Source organism: Hevea brasiliensis, chromosome 13, assembly GCF_030052815.1.
Source record: "Hevea brasiliensis isolate MT/VB/25A 57/8 chromosome 13, ASM3005281v1, whole genome shotgun sequence".
Classification (NCBI taxonomy): Eukaryota; Viridiplantae; Streptophyta; class Magnoliopsida; order Malpighiales; family Euphorbiaceae; genus Hevea; species Hevea brasiliensis.
Window position 1 is genome coordinate 64,571,602 of NC_079505.1, and position 21,590 is coordinate 64,593,191.

Consider the following 21,590-nt stretch of genomic DNA (forward strand, 5'->3'; position numbering starts at 1 on the left):
TATATATAGAAAGTCCAGATTAATTTTGACTTATTTAGCCATCCACCCAAATTCTGACATATATATACACATATGGAAAGTCCAGCTTAATTTTGACTTATTTAGCCATCCACCCAAAAACTTTGTCAGAAGAGTAATTCTCACGCTCATTTCACCACCGCGTGCAAACAACTTACCACATAATTGCTTCTAGCCACAGAGGCCACTGTCCAAGCGCACAAGGGCTTCTCTTTCTCTACCTCAAATTTTTATCTCTGTAATTCCCATGGAATTCAAATTTCGAGCTGTAGACGGCAAACCGCCAACGTTATTCTCTTCGTCATCGACTCTCGGATACTTTTCCGAAGAAGCATTTCGAGGTCCGTGCAAATTCTAGCTTCAAATTTCTCTTATCTCCTGTTTGGTTGGTGAGAAACTGTGAGAAAGCGAAAGAAAAAAATCTTAATTTTTTTTTTAATATTGTTAGCAATATCTTAGTGCTGTTTATTTATTGAGAAAACTTACAGGGTAAGGTAGCTACCAATTTGAAGTTTAATAGCAAAAATTTGATAAATAAAAAAGCATGATAAGTTCAATATACTTCATTTTTCTTTGGAATCAAACGCAAAAGCGAATTGTTTATTTGCACTGATTGTCTCTCACAGCAAACTATCCAAACATTGATCCGAGACAAAACCCCGAGCTAATGCGAAACCAAACGCTCCAGTGCGAAATCGAGAAGCAGCGTATCAGAGAAGAGATAATCGCAAAGGAAATCGCACGGCGGCGGGTACTCGAAGCCGAGGTGAGGAGAGAGCTGATGATGGAGAGAGAAATGGCAATGCGAGTAGGAATCAGGGACGGAGGCCTGTCTTCTGAGGAAAGACTGACAATGCGGCTTGAACAGGGAGCTTGGTTCCCTTGCGTGAACCAATTTGACAATCGCCGGCTCGAAGATCGATCAGCATTTCATGGTCATGGCGTGTTCGATCAATGGCCAAGGTTATCAGAAGCTTTGGTGTTGCCTGATGTTAAGCCAGTTTCAGAAGATAATAAGGATAAACTAATAGTACTGGTAAGTTTTCGATTAACTGCGTTTTTTTTTTTTTTTTTAATTTGTTCTTATCCCAAGATATAGTTTTTTCTGTGATACTTTATTCTGATACGATATCAAAGACATATATGATGGGTGATTCTTTCATTCTTTGTCTTTGTTAGAAGTTCAGGTGTATGCATGCGGCTGTTTTACACACGCTTTGCTATTTTACTGGTAATAGGTTTTATTGCCTGATTTCACATCGAGTTTTCCTAGTGGGAACGCTATCTAGATGAACTGCATGTTTGAATAACAACTAACGTTAGGAGCTTTTCTTCTGTTATTTTCTCTTACTCCTTTTGGGTTTACTTTTTTGGCTTCTGCAAGTTGGTTGAAGTTGTTGCTTTAAGATGCTAAAGAAGGAAACATGTTATTAACTCTGTTCTGTGCAGCTTTTTCTGCTATGGGTTTTGTTCTTGGATATCAGGAAGAACTAAATAAATTTTCATGTGATTGCATATAATTTTGGGACTTTATATCATATTAATTTGTTGTTGGAATTAGGATATACATCGTCAAGTGCAATTTTTGCCATTATTTCTTCTAACACAATCAATCTACAGTATTTTGTTGAAGGTTTTTTCTAGTAATTATATTTCAGCAGAAACTTTAGTATCAAATCTTAATGCATTAACACTTGCCTTCCTCAATCTGGGCAAAGAGTAGTGTAGGTTGATGGCTTTACTGATCCCTTGGGTACTGATATTTCATTTCCCTTGGCTGTCCTATATATATGCAGTAGGTCTTTATAGTTTATTCATGCACTGTAACTGTGATTGCATTAGAGGTGTACAGCTACAATGGGCCGGGCAGATCATGGACTTGTGCTGCTTGGCATGTCAATAACTACAATATTGAGATTGTGATGGGTCACTGGATCCTGGCTTCCATGTCAGGCACACAAGTAGATGTAATGTGGGCAGTTCTGGGCTGACATTGCCCACATTTAGAGGCATGATGCTATACAGTGGCAGGATATGCTGGTATGTCATAGTTGAGTGGCACCCTCATCCGTGACATGCTGGCATGGACCAAGACCTACTTTATAGTGTTTGGTTGGCACAGTAGCGGCTCGTGGGCTGGCCTGCAAAAGTCTTTTTAGCAAAGGGGGAAGAAAAGAATTCTGAAAATGAAGTTGAACCTTCTCTTTTATTAATAGTCTTGGAACAAAATGCTTGCACAAAAATGATACATAAAAAGTTCAATCATCACTATTCACTTATAAGTTATTATTTGTGAATATGTAATATTGAGGTAGAATGTTAATCTCAAAGAAGAAAAAAAAATCACATTTGACATGTTAATTATAAAGAGAGAAGGGTTTACTTCTAAAAGATAACTCAACTCTACTAAACCTTAGGTCAGGTATATTGTTCCAATTGATATAAGGTTATATTTTCAGAAAGATCTAAAGCTGCTAAATCATTTCTTATTAGTGCCCCCCACATCATCATCATCTTAAGTCTACCTATCACTTCTTATCACTTATAACTTCAATTTGCTGAAACCCTTGTCCAAGTCCATTTGTGCTTGCACCAAAAGGATAAACAAAAGAAAATAAATTCTTGTGCTTACTGTCATGGCACATGATAAACTTAACCCACTGATGGCAACAATAGCATCAAAGATTAATGTTTTTCCAGGTCAACATGCAACTATTAACTCAAATGTTTGGGACATGACTGCATTCAAGATTCGGTTAATTGAGAAGAAAGAGTTGACCATTTTGCAATGCATGGTTGTCAACCTTACAAGTATATTCTTTTGTTTTTTCTTTTAGAAGTTATGTCCTTTTTCTCTTGCATTTACTGTGTCAAATGTGATTTTTTCCCTTTAGAGGTTAAAGTTCTACCTTAACATATAATTCATAAATTTTCACGACTAATGATATAATAGTGAATGGTAATGTACTATATTCAAATTGAATTTTCTGTGCAATCATTTTTGTATGTTAGTTTGTTCCAAGGCTATCAATAGATGAGAATTTTATTTTTGGAAATCTTTTCTTCTCTCCTCTGCCAAAAAATTTAAAATACTAAAAAAAATGCACAGGCTGTAAAGGAACTGTATGAAGGATACAACCGATGGTATGGTTTGCATTACCCACCTGGCCATGTTCTTGGGATGTAACCTCCCCATGCTTTTTGCAAGCCTGTTTTGGCACAGCACTATGGTAGGTTCTACTGTGCTTGGCCTCAAAAATATTTAATAATTTCATATTAATGAAGATTTTAATCTGTTAAAGAAAAATCATGAGATGGAGTACGATGACAACATATGTACGAAAGGCATGCCAAAGATAATTCTAATGCCAATCACTTATATGGAACTTTGATGACAAGGAGCATTCATAATTATTAAAGGCGTGTCTGAGGCTCCAGGCACAGGAGGCCCAAGGGTTTGCGCCTAGAAACCCTCTAGGCAGGCGATATGCAAAAGGCGCACTTGGCGCAAGGCCTCATCAAGCCCAGGCACTCTATTAAAAGTGGAGTGCCCCTTTTATCTTTCTTTCATTCTTCTTATTCTCTTCTTGCATATATCTGCTTCTATCTTTCATTCTTTTTCTTTTCTTCTTTGCTGAGTTGATTTTCGGGTGATTTGGTGTTTGAATCTCTGCTGTTTCTTACTCATATGCTGTCTTTTTTTTTTCTTTTCTTTTTTTTTTCTTTTGAGTTGATTTTTGTTGAGTTGATATTCTCGGTTCAATGATTCATTGTTGAGTTGCATTTTGAGTCTTCATCCTCTGCTTCTAGACTGTAATTAACGGCAGATGTTAGGAATTTCATTTTCTTGTGGCTGAATTTTAAAAAGATAAAAAAAGAGAGGAAAGTTATGGATTTGGGTTTTCTATTTTTGATACTAATACCTAATTAATGGGTCATTTTGCTGTGATTATCCTTATACCTAATTAATGGGTCATTTTGCTGTAATTGAATATTTTACAAATTGAATCTCCTTGAAGAAATTAGCTGTAATTGAATATTTCAAATATTTGCTATGAATATTTGATATAATTGAAAATTGACATGATTCACTTTTTGCAAATATTTGCTGTGAATATTTCAAATATTATTTACTGTAGTTGAATCTCCTTGAACAAATTGACTGTAATTGAATTGAACAAATTAAACAAATTGATTGTATTCTTAGAAATGAACTCAAAATATCACTTTTTATTGTAAAATTGATTGTTTACCTAATTAAACAAATATTATTTTAGTTTTTTTTTTTATTTGGATAGTATTATTGTTATTATTACTTGAATGCTTATTAGTTATTATTATGTTTAGTTTTATATTATTTGAAATTTGAAGGAATATTCACATTTTTTTATTTTTAATATATATATATTTTATTTTCGTGTTTCACCTCACTCAAACATGCGCCTGCTCCTAGGCTTGAGGACCCTTTGGTACCTTAGTGCGCCTTGAGCCTTTAATAACTATGGGAGCATTGTTGGGAACTTTAGAGCTCCACTAGTCTTGTTTTGATGTTCCTTGCCTGAGAAATTTGCAGGATTTTGACTTTCTAGAAGACAAAGGCATTTTTGTAATTTCAGATTCTATGGAAAGTTATAGATTTCTATAGGAGTCATCATTTAGAGTTCTTGTGGATTAAGGATTACTTTTTAGATTACCTAAAGGTTAAGGTTTACTTTTGGAATCCAAATTCTTAAATGATAAGGATTAACTTTTTGAGTCTACAAATATCGATCTTTGTAATGTTGTTCCTCAGTTTTTTGATCAAGAAGAATTCTGCTGGAAACTTCCTAAATCCTAGATAGGGTTGGAAACTTCCTAAATTAATTATAAATCGAATTCTGCTGCTGTTACTTGATAAAATAAGAAGTCTAAGTTGAATTGGGACTGCTGGGGGCCAAAAAAAAAAAACTCATAAGTGCCACTCTTTTCCAGAGATTGGGCAGTGTTTCACACCCAGGGTGTGAAACACTGTACCAATTTCTATTTTGCCCAAACTTGCTGTTTTCGCCCTGTTTTCATGCCAGCTTCCTTCCTTTGTCTTTTGAATTGCGTATTTACCCAAAAATGCCCCGCATCATACTTCCCCACTTGAAAAAAAAACTCATCCTTGAGTTGCAACGAACCAAAATAGCTCCCATATCATTCTCCCCCACTTGAAATAAACTCTTCCTCGTATTTTGAATCTCGTATTTTGAATTGAAAGAGAATGAAAATCTTCAATGGAAGAGTATTCCATGTAGTCTTCATGAGCAGGATCAATAAGATGGACCTAAACAAAATGGATTTGAAGAGCTTTATGCTTTCCTTTGTATCTACGAGAGTACACAGACAAATAAAATCAACAAAAACCATAATAGTTAAAGAGTTAAAAAAATCTTCAATCTCCATGACGCCAAATTTATCACTCTCCATTGAAAACTCCATGGGTTGGGGTTCTTTACTCCCTACGACACTTTTCTCTAGCTCCTCTTGCTCTATGTCATTAATCCGGGCTTCTCCTTCTAGAATTGGTTGCTCAAAATTGAACCGAGGCTCATCATCTTCAACAATATTGAGAGGCATTACAACTGAAATTTCAAGTTCATATTCTTTAAACTTAGATTTCTCCACTTCAAGTTGCACTATTGAATCCCAAAGCTCCCTTTGTTCTTCACTTTCTTGTTGTTCAACCACTAATGGCTTTGGTTGTACCTTGTGTTGACGATGTTGTGTCTGCTAGAATAAAATCTAGTCATAATCTATAGGCAAAAATTCATTTTCCAACAAATGCTTCATTATAAACCATGTATGTACTAGTCCCTTTCCTTTTTGATTCCTCCTAGATTGCAATCGCTCCCGCCAAGCAGAAACACTTCCTTTTAATCTACAAGCTACCAATTTGACACTTTTTTTAGGTGCTATGTCCGCATGGTTGAAGAATCTGTCCACCTTCACAATCCAATCTAAAAATTTTTTTATGTTGAGATTCCCATAAAAATTAGGAATATCAATTTCCAATTAATCCGTGCCTCTTCTCCTATCATCACCATACTGCTGATGTCTATTGAACCTAATTGGTTCAGTGACTTCAGTCATCTTTCTCTTCCAAATCTTCATCATGGATATATCATGTGTTTGAATTGGTTGATTCCAAGAGCTATACCATCTTTTGGCCTTCTTTGTCAACCCAATTCCTATTTATTTTAGTTCCCAAAACACCAAGACAATCTACAATTTCTTCAAAGTGTCTCTCAAGAAATCCATTTGTTGCTCCAGATGTCGCCCCCATCGTCACAACATTTCGTCCTTATGGTTAAGGGCTTGCTAGATATCAGCCTAGGATCAATATCTATTACAGAGATAGCAACAAAATTCCGAGAACAAAAAGAATCAGAGATGAAAAGAAAAAAAGATTTAGATGAGAAGAGAATAGAATCTTTGAGAGAGGGTATATGTTGTTATTGATTCAACAAAAGAATGAATTAATACAAGCAATATACCTATTTATAACAAAGTAGCTTATCAGCTGCTAACTAATGTAGTTATAATAACTGCTCCCTAACAAATCAACTATGCTAATTGCTACTTTTAACAATATTTTCCTCCAAATCCATCCTTATCCAACATCCCTAACTACTTATTCTTCCTCCTATAATATGTTACAATACTCTCCCCAAGAGAATTTTCTATCATAGAGTCCCTGAGTTAGGGTTCTGCTTCGGATAATAAGAAGAAAGGAGATCAGAGAATAGAAGAAATAGGGATGATAAGTAGAAAGAAAGAGAGAATTATAGAGAGAGAAGTAATTCTTGTATTATTGAATTCTTGACTGACCTAATTAGTTGCAATGCTACCCTATTTGTACAATATTTTTCTCCCATACATTCTCACAGTTCCTATTTTCCTTATTATTATAACATTTCCCACTTCTTGAGATCATTTTTGTCTTCAAGAATGAAAAGGTTCCATGAATAAAAGAAAAATCTTCTATGCAAGCAGCTTGAATGCTACGGTTGAGCTGCAATGCTAAGACTGAATTGGCAGGAAGCATTTTATCTAAACACAACTGCCTTTCCAATTGGAATGTTGGTGTACTGGAATGTTATGCACATACTTTCTTACAATCAGCCATCGTGCATTCTCCCTCGAATGACAGAATTTTAATTTCATTTTGTTTCTTTGCCATTTCTCATACTCATCCTCTTTGAGAAGAATAATCTCATAGGAAACTCTCTCCAAATTATAGCAATGAAATTCAAAATCAACTTTTTCATCAACCTTGACTACCATAGTAGTCAATGTTATGCCATATATTTGGAAAGGACCATATGCAGCAAAAGTAATGCCCGTAAATGAGTAAAACTTGGTCAGTTTTGGCACCTCCTCTGGAATTGAAACAATATCTCCCACTTGTTCTTTTGAATTGTCCAGCTCAAATGACATATCATCTACCATATCACTACTAAAATTCATCATGGACTGCTTTTCTAGAACATCATGACCCACTGATTGCAACTTCAGGTTAAGGATATAAGCCTTAACATCCACCTCTTGGTTGAAGCCGCTTTTGAATTTTCTTCCTCAGTAGCAAGTGAAGCATGAATTTTCACTTGTTCTTCATCTAAGTTCAAAATCTGCACATCAAACTTTTCTATATTCTGCTATGTCCACATCATTAATGGGCACTTGCTCCTTTATTTTAAATTTATCCATTTTTTTCTTGAAACAATATCTCCCATTTCTCCTATATTTTATCCAGCTTCTCCTTATATCTTTTAATTGCCCTATCAACAATTTCACAAATGCCCTGTTCCAAATTCCTCAACTTTTGTTGATACAGCAACTCCTCCCAACTCCACCATGCGTTTTGTTAATCTTCTGTCAACAATTTCTAGCATACCCTTAAGATCATTTTGTTCCCAAAATTTTACTTCCATTGTTTGATGCTCTGATTGTATTTTGCTTCCAAGAAAATTTGAGGAAGAAAATAGTGAAAGAAAATAAACTGATAAAAGAATCTAGATTTTTTTTTAATAAGAAATTTCAAGAAGCTCAACAGGATTTTAGTACAATCCATAATTTCAAGAACTTCAAGAAATAGGGAACCAAAACTAGAAATAGAGAAAGGAATCCCTTAGAATGAATTGAGAACGAAATTAATTAAGAAAAGAGATAGAAAGAGAGAAAAGAATCAAAGAATAGTGAAAAGATAAAGATATTTTGTAGAGAATGTGAAAAGGAAGAAATAGAAAAAGAATGGAATATTTGGAGGTTCAAAAGAGGGAAGATAAGAAGAGTTGAGAGGAAAAGAATTTCTATTAATTCTTGGAATTTCAAAAAAGAAAGAAAGAAGAAAAAGAAAAGAACAGGGTTTGCAGAAAAGAAAAGAAGGAATATAGAGGGAAAGAAGAAAGAAATCTCGGGAAAAAGAAGGAAGAATTAGAGAGAAAGAAACATGAATCTGGACATGGGTGCGACTCAGATGAACTAGGAAGGAAGCAAGTAGTGCCCACCCCTTGAAAGCTCTGATCCTAATTTCTCACAAAATCCTTGAGTTAGGGTTCTGCATCAGATAATAAGAAGAAAGGAGATGGGAGAATAGAAGAAATAGGAATAAGAAGTAGAAAGAAAGAGAGAATTATAGAGAGAAATAATTCTTGTATGATTGAATTTTTGGCTAACCCAATTAGTTACAATGCTACCCTATTTATACAATATTTCCCTCCCATACATTCTACAATTCCTATTCCCCTTAGTTTCATAACATTTTCTTGTCCCAAGAAGATTGAAATTCAAGAAAATAAGCCAATATGAAAGACTGATCCTCCCAAGTGGCTTCCTCTACTGGCAGGTTGATCCACTTGATGAGTCCTTGAAGAATCTTTGAGAATCCCTAGAAATGACTATTGTCTTTAGCCCTTTTTCAGGAGCAACTATAATAGTGTCATTGTGCAGAACTGGTAAAGTCTGCACTATTGTTACACCCTCAACCACTTTCCTTTTTAAAGGGGAAACATGAAAAATAGGGTGAATAGATGCTACATCAGGTAACTAAAGCTTGTAAGCCACTTGCCCTATCCTAGAAACAATTTGAAAAGGACCATAGTACCTAGCAGCCAACTTGAAATTCTTCTTTACTGCCACTGAAACCTGCCTATAAGGCTGAAGCTTGAGATATAGCCTATTACCTACTTGAAATGCCCTTTCTGATCTTTTCTTATTTGCATTTTGTTTCATCTTGTTCAGAACCACTAGCAAATTCTCCTTAATCAATTGTGACATTTGCTGCCTTTCCTTCACAAAATCTGGTACCCATACAAGGCTTCAAATGGAGACGTCTTAAAAGCAGTGTGATGGCTAGTATTATACTACCACTTTGTTAGAGATAACCACTTCCACCAAGAATGAGGCTGTTGAAAACATAAACACCTTAAGTACCCTCCAAACTTTGATTCAACCTTTCTGACTACCCATCAGATTGGGGGTGATAAGTTGAACTAAAGGCTAGCTGAGTACCCATCATTTTAAGAAGCTCCTTCCAAAAGAGACTAGTAAACACCTTGTCTCTATCAGAAATTATAAGCACATGACAACCATGGAGCTTGAAAATATTATCTAGAAACAATTTAGCAACATCTTTAGCTGTAAAAGGGTGTTGCAATGCCATGAAGTGAGCATAATTTGTGAATTTGTAAATAACCACCAAAATAGTGTCCTTCCCTTTGGACTTAAGTAACTGCTCTATAAAGTCCATAGTGACGTGTTGCTAAGCTTAAGATAGAATGGAAAGAGGCTATAAAAGACTTGGTGAAGCACAAGTCTCAAATTTTCACCTTGCACAAATATCATAGCTTCTGATCCACTCCAATACTGCTTTTAACATATTAGGCTAGAAAAAATGTCTACTGAGTCTCATATAACTAGCATTAATGCCAGAATGACCCCCTAACTGAGAATTGTGATAGAGAGTTAACAAATGCTCTCTTAAATAACCACTACTTCCCACATACAATCTATCTTTGTGAAATAATAGACTATTATTGAGAGAAAACCCAGGATGTGCTTTGCTATCAATGGATAGATGAGCAATATAATCTAGTGCTTGTTTGTCGTCAGCATAACTTTGAATGAGCTTATTCATCCAAGTGGGCCATAAAGAAGAATGCAAAAGTAACAACTGACATTCATCATCAACGGGTCTCCTAGACAAGGCATCTGCAATTTTATTATCAACTCTGCTTTTAGAGTATTTTGTATTTCAGCCCTACCAACTTTGAAACTCCTCTCAATTGCAAATTAGTGTGCAATCTCTGCTCCAAGAGATGGTTAATACTTTTATGGTCCGTCTTTATAAAGAAAGGGCCCTGCTTCAAATAATGTCTCCACCTAGAGACAACAAATGTAGTTGCTAACAATTCCCTTTCATATATTGATAAGGCTCTAGTTCTTGGTCCAAAAGCCTTAGAAATAAAGGCTATAGGATGCCCATCTTATTGTAACACAGCCCCTATACCTATGCCACTAGCATCTGTTCACCACAAAGTGCTTTGAAAAATTGGGCAATGCCAAAAGTGGAGCCTGAGACATGGCCTCCCTAAGCTACTCAAAAGCTTTTTGTGCCCTATCATCCCCACCGAAAATCATCCTTCTTAAGCATATCATTTTAATGTTTACTGATCACAAACTTCCTATAGTATCCAGTCAAACTCAGAAAACTCTGTAAATCCTTAACAGATTTTGGAGTGGGCCAAGAAACTATGGCTTGAACCTTGGCAGAGTCAGTAGCAACACCCCTGCCAAAAATTATGTGCCCAAGGTTGTCAATTTCAGACTTGCCAAAACAACATTGGCTCACTTTAGCATAAAGTTGCTGCTATTGTGATATTTTAAAAACTTCCTCCAAATGCTTTAAATGCTCTTCCCAAGATGTGCTATAGATCAAAATGTCATCATAGAATACCAATACAAACTTTCTTAAGAAAGGCTGAAAAATATGGTTCATAAGGTCTTAAAAAGTTGCAGGTGCATTGGTCAACCCAAATGGCATGACAGTGAACTCATAGTGCCTATGGTGTGTCCTAAAAGCAGTTTTATAGACATCTCTAGGGCTCATCCTTATTTGCTGATAACCTGCTTTCAAGTCAATATTAGAAAATATAGAGGCCCCATGAAGCTAATCTAAAAGATCATCTATTATGTGTATTGGAAATTTTTCCTTTATGGTGAGATCATTCAGTTTTCTTTAATCAATACAGAATCTACAGCACCCATCTTTCATTTTAACTAGCAATACTGGAGAGGAATAAGGACTGCTACTTGGCTGTATAATGCCATGATCTAGCATTTCCTTCACAAGCTTTTCCATCTCAGCCTTCTAGAAATGCGGGTACTGTTAAGGCCTTACATTCACAAGCTGAGCAGAAGAAACAAGTGGAATGGAGTGATTATGACTCCTCAACGGGGGTACACCCCTGCCTCCGAGAGAAGCAGCAGAGGTGCCTACTCCCTCATTTTATGCAGAACTAGTTCCCTTGCCTTTATCTACCAAATTGGCCCTAATCATGACTTGCATCTACTCCAAAATCACATTTCTGGTTTCCTTTGCACTCTGCTTAATTTTCTCCATCATATTTTCATTATTATTATGGAAAGTCAATCACTATATTATTTCTCTGTATATTCCGTATTCTGTATTCCTATTTAGGATTTCTTATTTAGGATTTTGTAGAAAGAGATAATTCTCCTTAATTTCAATTAATCTGTACATGGGTATATATATACAATTGATTTCTATAATTGTGTTCTACTAATTAGGAAGAAATCCTAAATAGGAATACAGAATACAGAATATATAAAGAAATAATATAGTGATTGACTTTCCATAACACTCCCCCTCAAGTTGGAGCATAGATGTTAATCATGCCCAACTTGTTACAAATGTAGTCAATCCTAGCTCCATTCAGAGCTTTTCTAAAAATATCTCCTAACTGCTATCCAGTTTTGATGTGTCTTGTTGAAATGATCTGTAATTGAATCTTTTCACGAACAAAGTCACAATCAATCTCAATATGTTTGGTCCACTCATGAAACACCGGATAAGAAGCAATATGGAGAGCAGCTTGATTATCACACCACAATTTCGCAGGCAGGGAGGTCTTAAAACCTGTCTCATCTAGTAATTGAAGTATCCACATTACCTCGCATACTGATTGTGCCATAGCTCTGTATTCGGATTCAGCACTAGATCGAGAAACTACACTCTGCTTCTTGCTTTTTGCTTCTCCAAGACACCAAATTACCTCCAATAGAAACACAATATCCAGTAGTTGACCTCCTGTCAACCTTAGATCCAGCCCAGTCAGCATCTGAAAAACATTCAACATTCAAATGCTTATGATTACCATATAACAAACCTCTTCCTGGAGCGCCCTTCAGATAACATAAGATTTGTCCCAAGGCTTCCCAAAGAGCAACAGTTGGGGAAGACATAAACTGACTTACCATACTAACGGCATAAGCAATGTCAGGACTAGTGACTGTAAGTTAGTTCAATTTTCCTACCAATCTCCTGTATCTCTCTGGATCTTCAAACAACTCACTATCCTCTGCTAACAGTTGTAAATTTGGAGTCATTGGTGCACTACAAGACTTAGCACCTAATTTTTCTGTCTCTGTCAATAAATCGAGGACATACTTTTTTTGAGATAAGAAAATACCCTTCTTACTTCTCATAACTTCAATACCCAAGAAATATTTTAACAATCCCAAGTCTTTGGTTTGAAACTGGGTTTGGAGGAAAGTTTTAAGAGATGAAATACCTGCAGAATCACTCCCAGTGATGACAATGTCATCCACATAGACTACCAGGAGAATTAGACCAGCCTTAGATTGCCTATAAAATACTGAGTGATCACACTTACTCTTTTGCATACCAAATTCCTGTACTGCTTCACTGAATCTCCCAAACCAGGCCCTAGGACTTTGTTTCAAGCCGTAAAGAGACTTTCGAAACCTACAAATTTTACCCAACTCCCCCTAAGCAACAAACTCAGGTGGTTGCTCCATATACACCTCCTCCTGAAGATCACCATGAAGGAAAGCATTCTTGATATCCAATTGGTGCAGGGGCCATTCATATGTAGCTGCTAAAGAGATAAACAAGCGAACAGAAGTAAGTTTAGCTACAGGAGAAAAAGTGTCAGAGTATTCAACCCCATATGTCTGAGCATATCCTTTTGCTACAAGGCGTGCTTTTAACCTAGCCACAGAACCATCAGAATTTACTTTTACTATGAATACCCATTTGAAACCAATAGCTTTCTTACCAGTGGGCAAAGGCAACAATTCCCATGTACCATTAGCATCTAAAGCCTCTATTTCCTCTTTCATAGCAGCACACCAGCTAGAATGAGACAGTGCCTCACCAACAGTATTAGGGATAGGAACAGAGTCTAAAGAAGTAACAAAACACCGAGAACAGGAAGACAATTGATTATAAGAAACAAAAGAAAAGATAGGGTAAGTACATGAACGTTTACCTTTACGAAGAGCAATGGGTAAGTCTAGATCAGAATCATGATCAGTATGAGGTATAGGATCTCCCAACGAACTAGCTGGTGGAGGATCTGAATCAGGAATCTCCAATCTCCTGGAATAAACATGAACAACGGGAGGTCGAGTAAGTTTAGAGACAAAAGGATTAGGCTGTGGGAGAGGATTAGACATTGGTTAGACAGTATATATTAAGAGATCATCCTCCTCCCCCTGACTCTCATACACAGTTGATGGAGGAAAAAATGGAGTGGACTAAAAAAATGTGACATCTGCAGAAACAAGATAACGATTAAGAGTAGGAGAGAAACAGCGGTACCCTTTTTGGAGCCGGGAGTACCCAAGGAAGACACATTTGAGAGACTTTGGATCCAATTTAGTAATCTGTGGACGAACATCACGCACAAAACAGGTACAACAAAAAATACGGGGTTCAACAGGGAACAAAGATTTTGTAGGAAACAAAGCAGTATAAGGAATATCCCCATTAAGGACAGAAGATGGCATACAATTGATCAAAAAACATGCCGTAGAAACTGCATACGCCCAAAAGTGTTTAGGAACTTTCATCTGAAAAAGAAGAGCACAAGTTACCTCAAGAAGATGCCGATTTTTTCTTTCGGCCACGCTATTTTGGGATGGGGTTTCCACACAGGAAGACTGATGAAGAATGTCATTTTGTGTCATATAAGACTGAAATTGTGCTGAAAAGTATTCTTTGGCATTGTCACTTCTTAATATGCGCACAAAAATATTTAATTGAGTTTTGATTTCATTACAAAATGCACAAAAGATAGAAAACAACTTAGAACGATTATTCATTAAATATAACCAGGTAACACGAGAGTAATCATCAATAAAAGTAACAAAATAACGAAATCCAGTTTTAGAAGTAACAGAACAAGGACCCCAAACATCAGAATGAACTAACTTAAAAGGGGATGAAGCCCGTTCATTGACTCTAGACACAGAAGGCAAACGATGATGTTTTGCAAACTGACACGACTAACATTCTAGTACTGATAAAGACTGAAACTGAGGACACAGTTTCTTCATGGTAGACAAAGAAGGATGGCCCAATCTACAATGAGCTTCAAGAGGTGTTAAGGTACTGGAGCAAACAAGCGACCGCGGTACATGATTTTCCAGAATGTAGAGACCACCTGACTCACGTCCTCTACTAATAATCTGATTCGTCGTAAGATCCTGAAACAAACACTGATCAGGAAAAAAGGAAACATAACAATTTAAGGTACGAGTAAGTTTACTAACAGAAAGTAAATTAAAAGAGAATTTTGGTAGACACAAAACAGATGACAAAGAAATTGACGAAGTCGGGTTCGCAGTTCCAGAACCCATGACACAAGAAGTAGAACCATCAGCTAAAACAACCGTAGAGGAAGTGAGATTAGACTGAAAAGCGGATAAAAGACTAGAATTACCTGTCATGTGATCTGTCGCACCAGAATCAATAACCCATTTGGATGAGGAAGACACAAGGCATGTAGTGGATTTACCTAACTCAGCGATCATAGTGACAGGGGAACTGGTAGGCTTTAGAGATGCCTGATACTGGGAAAACTGTGCAAAATCCTCTGCAGATACCAAAATAGTTTTCTCAGAGGAAGATACTGTAGAATCCTCTGCTGCCATATTTGCCATTTGTGATCGCTGATTTTTCCTCTGAAGTTGCGGACAATTATATTTTGTATGGTCAGGCTCATGGCAATAATAACAAATGACTCCTCTTGAGTCCTAATTAGAACTAGCCTCTCCATTACACTGATTACTTCTGTTGCCTGTAATTCCTCCTCTACTTCCTCTTCTATTACCTTGTTGTCCATTTGGATTACGGCTAATAAGAACACTACTGGCAGGTTGTGAAGATTGGGTACTTTCTGTACGAAGGACCCGTGTGAACGTTTCATGCAAAGAGGAAATCTCAAAACTGGAGAGAATCTGAGATTTAGCAGTCTCATACTGTGAAGGAAGGCCTGCAAGAAAACTCATAACAGCCAGTTGCTCTCGTTGGGCCTGCTGAACTTTCACATCAGGACTAAAAGGCTACAATACATTAAGTTCCTCATATACCCATTTAAAATCCATAAAATAAGCCGTGAGAGATTTATCCTCTTTCTCAGCACGGTAGAATGCCTTACAAACATCATAAATACGTGAGATATTCTCTTTACCAGAATACAAAAAATCTAAGTAATCCATCAATTCCTTAACAAATTCACAGTGATTAATTAAACTAATTACCTCACTGTGAATCGAGTTTCGAAGCTGCAAAAACAACCGAGCATCCTCTTTTAGCCAAGTTTGTTGTGTATCATCAGTAGGTAGATCTTTAGTAAGGTGATCATCCTTATCAATGCTACGCAAATAGACCCTAACAGTCTTACTCCACTCCAGATAATTCGAACCATTAAGTTTGTGTTCCGTGATCTTAGTCATCACCAGAATCACATCAGAAATAATATTCTTATTGTCTGCCATTTGTTGAGACAAAGAAAACTAACTGAAACGCTAATTCAAAGTGTTTACAGCAACAAAATAATTCAAAATCACAAATCAAACAAATACCGAAATAGGATATGAGAGCCAAACCTAAGAAGTCCTTTAATGGTGTATTGGATCAGGCAACAGCACACAGTGGTGGAATGAGGGGGGGTTGAGGCGACGCCCAGCGATGTTGATCGGAGTCGAAACAGCCAGTCGGCGGCCAAGGTCTCTCCTGAGCTGGGTGGTGAGAACAAATAGTCACCCTAGATAGATGACCTGCTCTGATACCATGTAGAAAGAGATGATTCTCCTTAATTTCAATTAATCTGTACATGGGTATATATATACAATTGATTTCTATAATTGTGTTCTACTAATTAGGAAGAAATCCTAAATAAGAAATCCTATTAGGATTTCTTCCTAATTAGTAGAACACAATTATAGGAATCAATTGTATATATATACCCATGTACAGATTAATTGAGATTAAGGAGAATCATCTCTTTCTACAATTATCTTTTTTCGCAACTTCTTGCATAACCTAATTTGATCCTCTAACTCAGCTATCTTCGCTGCTTTAGCCAAGTCCTGAGTAACTGCTCCAGATCTTGTCATCTTGGCAGTTTCTGAATCCACAATTGGAAGATCAATTCCTCTCGCAACCTTGGCAGTTACCAGATCCACAATTGGAATATCAATCCCTCTCATAACCTAGCTCTGATACCAAAACGCTGGATATCAGCCTAGGATCAATCTCTATTACAGAGATTGCAACAGAATTCCGAGAACAGAAAAATTAGGAGATGAGAAGAAAGAAAAGACTTAGATGAGAAGAGAAGAGAATGGAATCTTTGGGCGAGAGTATATCTTGTTATTGATTCAACAGAAGAATGTATTGATACAAGCAATATACCTTTTTATAATAGAGTAGCTTATCAGCATCTAACTAATGCAGTTATGATGACTGCTCCCTAACAAATCAGCTGTGCTAACTGCTACTTTCAACAATATTTCCCTCCATATCCATCCTTATCCGACATCCCTAACTACTTATTCTTCCTCCTCCTCCTATAGTATGTCACAAGGCTTTAGTTCCCCAATCACCATTGCGGGAACCACTATAATTGCCACCTCCATCATGGTAAGTGATTGGGGCAATTTCCCCACTCAGATGACACAGCGTGAAGCTCAAGAAAAGTAACACACACTCATACAAGAGTGTTTTGAGAAGAAAATTCTCTGCTGGAAATTTTATTGAATGAAACCTGAACTAAAATATACAGATTTTGGATATTTATAGAGTTTCTAACTCTCCTAAACTAACTAGGAGTATATGCCTAACATTTAGGAATTTTAGCTAAACTAAATACAATTGGAAATCTAGATAAGGTAGGAAAACTTAAGTTTTCGATAAAGTAGGAAATTTAAATAACTAATCCTTAATTGAATAGGGAAAAAACAAATCCTAAATAGGGTTGGAAATTTCCTAAATTATTCCAAATGGAATTCTGCTGCTGTTACTTGATAAAACAGGAAGTACAAGTTGAATTGGGACTACTGGGGACAAAATCAATCAAACAAAATGGTAAGCGTCACTGCTGTCCAGAGAATCCCTCACCCTGGGTGTGGGATTGGGCAGTGTTTCACACCCAGGACGTGAAACACTCTACTGATTTCTGTTTTGCCCACACTTGTTGCTTTTCCCCTGTTCTCATTCTAGCTTTCTTCCTTTGTCTTTTGACTTGCTTCTTTGCTCAAAATGCCTTGCATCATATGCCGCGGGGTTCTTTGAATTCACTGTCATAGCATTTTCTATAGATTATATGAGCATATTTAATCCATGAGATGCTATACTGACCTCAGAGCGAGTGATTTTCCCCGACTAATTTGATCTTCTACTTAGTCCTCCCCAACCCGATAAAAAGAGCCCTCATGCCCCTTAAATATAGTTTTAGATGTTACTGAAGTGCTTTGGACTCTGATTGAAGTAGTAGTAATAGTGGTGATGTAGAACAAGGGAAAGAATCAAAAGCAAAGAAAAAAAAATAAGGACCAATCCTTGAAGAAAAGGGAACTAATTCTCAAAGTTTATTAATCTCATAAAATTGTCATCACAAAAACTGCTAACAATGAAAAACCTAGGTCTTATTTATAGGATTAAAAATTCTAATCTCATTAAGATTTTAGAATATTAATTCAATCATAATTAGGAATTGAAGAATCCCAATTTAATTAGGAACCTAATCTATTTAGGATGCACAATCATAAAAAACCTAAATTCTTATTTTCTATATTTTTTCCTAAAACAAGTACTCCTAAAGATCTTTAGGAGTGTATTCTGCATCAGTGCTGTTCATGTGAAAATAGTGTGCTTTACATTGATTGTTCGATGCATATAATTCTTATAGAAGTCTATCTGATAAAAAAGATATAAGTACCACTTATGTTTCATTTAACATAGGCATTATTCTAAATTTATCAGTAGAATTCTTGACCATAATTAACCTGTTCTTTAAATTTTGTTAGTAATTCTTCAGCTGGTTTTGCGCTATATAAACCATTCTTGTTAATTCTGGATGCTGAAGTTTCTTGAGATGTGATTTGTCTGAAATCATAATCTGACGTATAATCACTACAACAAGTCTACTAACTACTGTAGCTTTTGGTAATTTGTCTTATTTATGGCCCCAATTTGTGCCCATCAATCAATTATTTTCCATAACAAATCTTTAAATACATTATCTTACATTTTTCTTATCTGAAAATCGATTTTATAAATTTTTTTTAATTGCTTCATAGGTACATAAATCCCAAAGTTATTTAAAATAGTTTTAAAGTTTTAAGAGATAACTATATATGAAGCAGGAAGGTATTTCCAAGACAATACTGCAATAAGTAGTCATTATTATAAGATAACTTATAATATATTAACATATATTAATTACATATATTTATATTTATATTATGTATGGATAGATTTTAATTATTTTTATTATGAAATATTTATTAAAAAGTCTGAGAGATAAAAGTAATAAAAATCAAATTTAAAATATTTAATAAAAAATTTAAAACATTACATTATTTTTGTATATTAAAATTAAAGGAAAATATATAAATTGAAATTATTAATAACTACGTGTATTAGCACGGGTAATTCCCTAGTTCATTGTTTATTGTAGTTCTTCTGCATATTGGGAATTGACTTCTATGATTGGAAAACTAATTATTAGGCATACAATATTTGCACCAAAGTTAAGGTAAAATTTTGGGTTCTCTCACAGCTGTAAACAGTAAATTCTATTGTAGGAGATTCATATTGCAAGTGAAAAAGGACTAAGAAATAGAACATGGATTTTCTCACACATTATTAGAACTGTATTCTAATAAGTTAGGATTTATATGTTTCTTGTTGTCAATCATATAGCCTTTACAAATGTGGTTATGAGGCCATTGGTGTTTGAATCATACAATTTTTATGGTGGATCCTCTTCACTTGATTTAGTTTATACCACAATTTAATGGTCACAAACTTTTGGCTGTAGTGCATGGTTTTATAACAAGTTTGTATTGAAATTTGGTTTTCAACCAAAATTTTGCTTTGGTGCCAACATATTTAATTCAATGAAAGGACGTTTATTTTTCAACATTTCTATAGTATACTAGTATTTGCAATGCTATCAGTAATAACTAGCACCCAACACCTGTCATTGATCCATGTTATGCAGTTGGACCCACTCTGCTTTCGTAATGGTGGGACTCATGAACATGTGGAACAATACCATGGCTGGCATCGCAACTGCAGCTTGCAGTTCTTAAACAACACAATTGATCTAATAGTTTTGTCTTTTTATTTATTTTTTTATGTATTCTTTTAAATTGTTTGGATTTTTTTTATTTTTTCAATTTTTATGTTGCCAGTTATTTCTTTTTTTTTTTTTTCAATTTTTATGTTGCCAGTTATTTCTTTTTTCTTTTCCCATCAAGCAATGGAAAAGATGTGGTAATTAATCACTGGTGTGAATAATAAAGAACTTTCAGTGCCACCTTGATCTCATAAGCAGTGGCAACTCAGGCAAACCATAAACTGTAATGATCCATCTGATTTTTTGAGTGTGGACCATTGTGCAGTAATCAATTGTGATATCTGATACAGTAATGTTTATGAATATCGCCCTTCTTGTTGTGATTTATTCAGAATTGAATAAGAAAGTTTCTTGCTTGTAAGTGCTACTTTGTCACCATTCATCCAGCAATTAATGTTGTATGACTTTCGGTTATGTGCTGTGAGTATTCTGTTGCAGGCTAAGCCAAATTCAAATCTTTGTGGGGCAAAGCGGAAGGCTGCAACACCACCTGAACAAGGTGCTGTTGGGCTCCCTGACGCTGGTTTGAAGAAGATACCCAAGGAAGAGTGGAACTGTACTCTTTGTAATGTTAGCGCTACAAGTGAAAGAGGTTTGAATGAACACCTTCAAGGCAAGAGGCACAAGGCTAAGGAAGCAAGATTGAGAGCAAATAGGGTGGCCAAAAACTTAAGTCCTATACCGTTTCCAAAGAAAACTGCAAAACCAGCTAATCTCACTACCAGTATTGCAGGCTCAGAACTAGAGGCAAAAGTTGAAGGGGAATTACTTGAAGTTGAAAAAGCTAATGATGATACAGACAAGAAAAGAGAGAACAAACAAGATTCAGGGAATGCAAATGATAAGCTGCAAAAATGTACATACAGAAAATTTGAAGAGAAAAGGGGCAGGGAAATTGCAGAGGAGAGGACAGCAGAATTTAGGAAGAAGAAACAATTCAAGTTCTGGTGTGAAATGTGTCAGATTGGTGCCTACTCTGCAGTGGTAATGTAGGATAATGAAAATGTGAAGAAGCAGAAATTTCAGCTGCAGCAGCTTCATCAAAACGGAGAAGCTGTCCCAGCCATCACTACAATGGTATCATCTAAAGCTGGCGAGAAGGCAAAGGATAGAGAAGCTGTGACTGTAGAAGCAAATGAGAAGAAGACGGGAAATGCCAACTATAAAGAAAAAACAACAGAAACTGTTGCAGGCAATGACAAGATAATAGAAAATGGGCCGCAGATGATGAGAGATCAGGATAATCTTCAATTTCAAGTCAATAAGCAAAATTGAACCACCCTCGTTGTTTGGGAAGGTATCCTCTAGACATGGACGTGAAGTTCAAGGTTACATTTTCCGTTTCTTGTTTGTTAAGTAACTTTTACTTAAAACCTTGCATCTGAAATGGAGCCAGCAACAATAGATCTTTTAGAATTGGAAATTGGACGTGTCTTGATTAAAATTATTATCTTGTCCCTTTGTAGGTTAGAATGGAACTCTTATTGACATGGTCTTTAAAACGCGCAGCGTACGAAGACCAATGCTTTTTCATGATAGAAACTTAGCTTTCACCGATTGGTCTACCTTAGGAAGAATTGGCTTCAAGTCCACGCAAAGAACTTGGATGTAACTCGTTAACAGGCCAACGCCTCC

The 21,590-nt window shown here is 36.0% G+C and overlaps 1 protein-coding gene across 1 annotated transcript; it reads left to right on the forward strand.

Annotated features, from left to right (window-relative positions):
• The first annotated feature begins 132 nt into the window (after positions 1-132).
• On the forward strand, positions 133-21,402 carry LOC110650243 (uncharacterized). Its single transcript, XM_021805127.2, has 3 exons — positions 133-359; positions 645-1,054; positions 20,394-21,402. Exons 1-3 carry the CDS (start codon positions 266-268, stop codon positions 20,946-20,948), a joined length of 1,059 nt encoding a protein of 352 aa, XP_021660819.2. The 5' UTR covers positions 133-265; the 3' UTR covers positions 20,949-21,402.
• Positions 21,403-21,590: the final 188 nt, after the last annotated feature.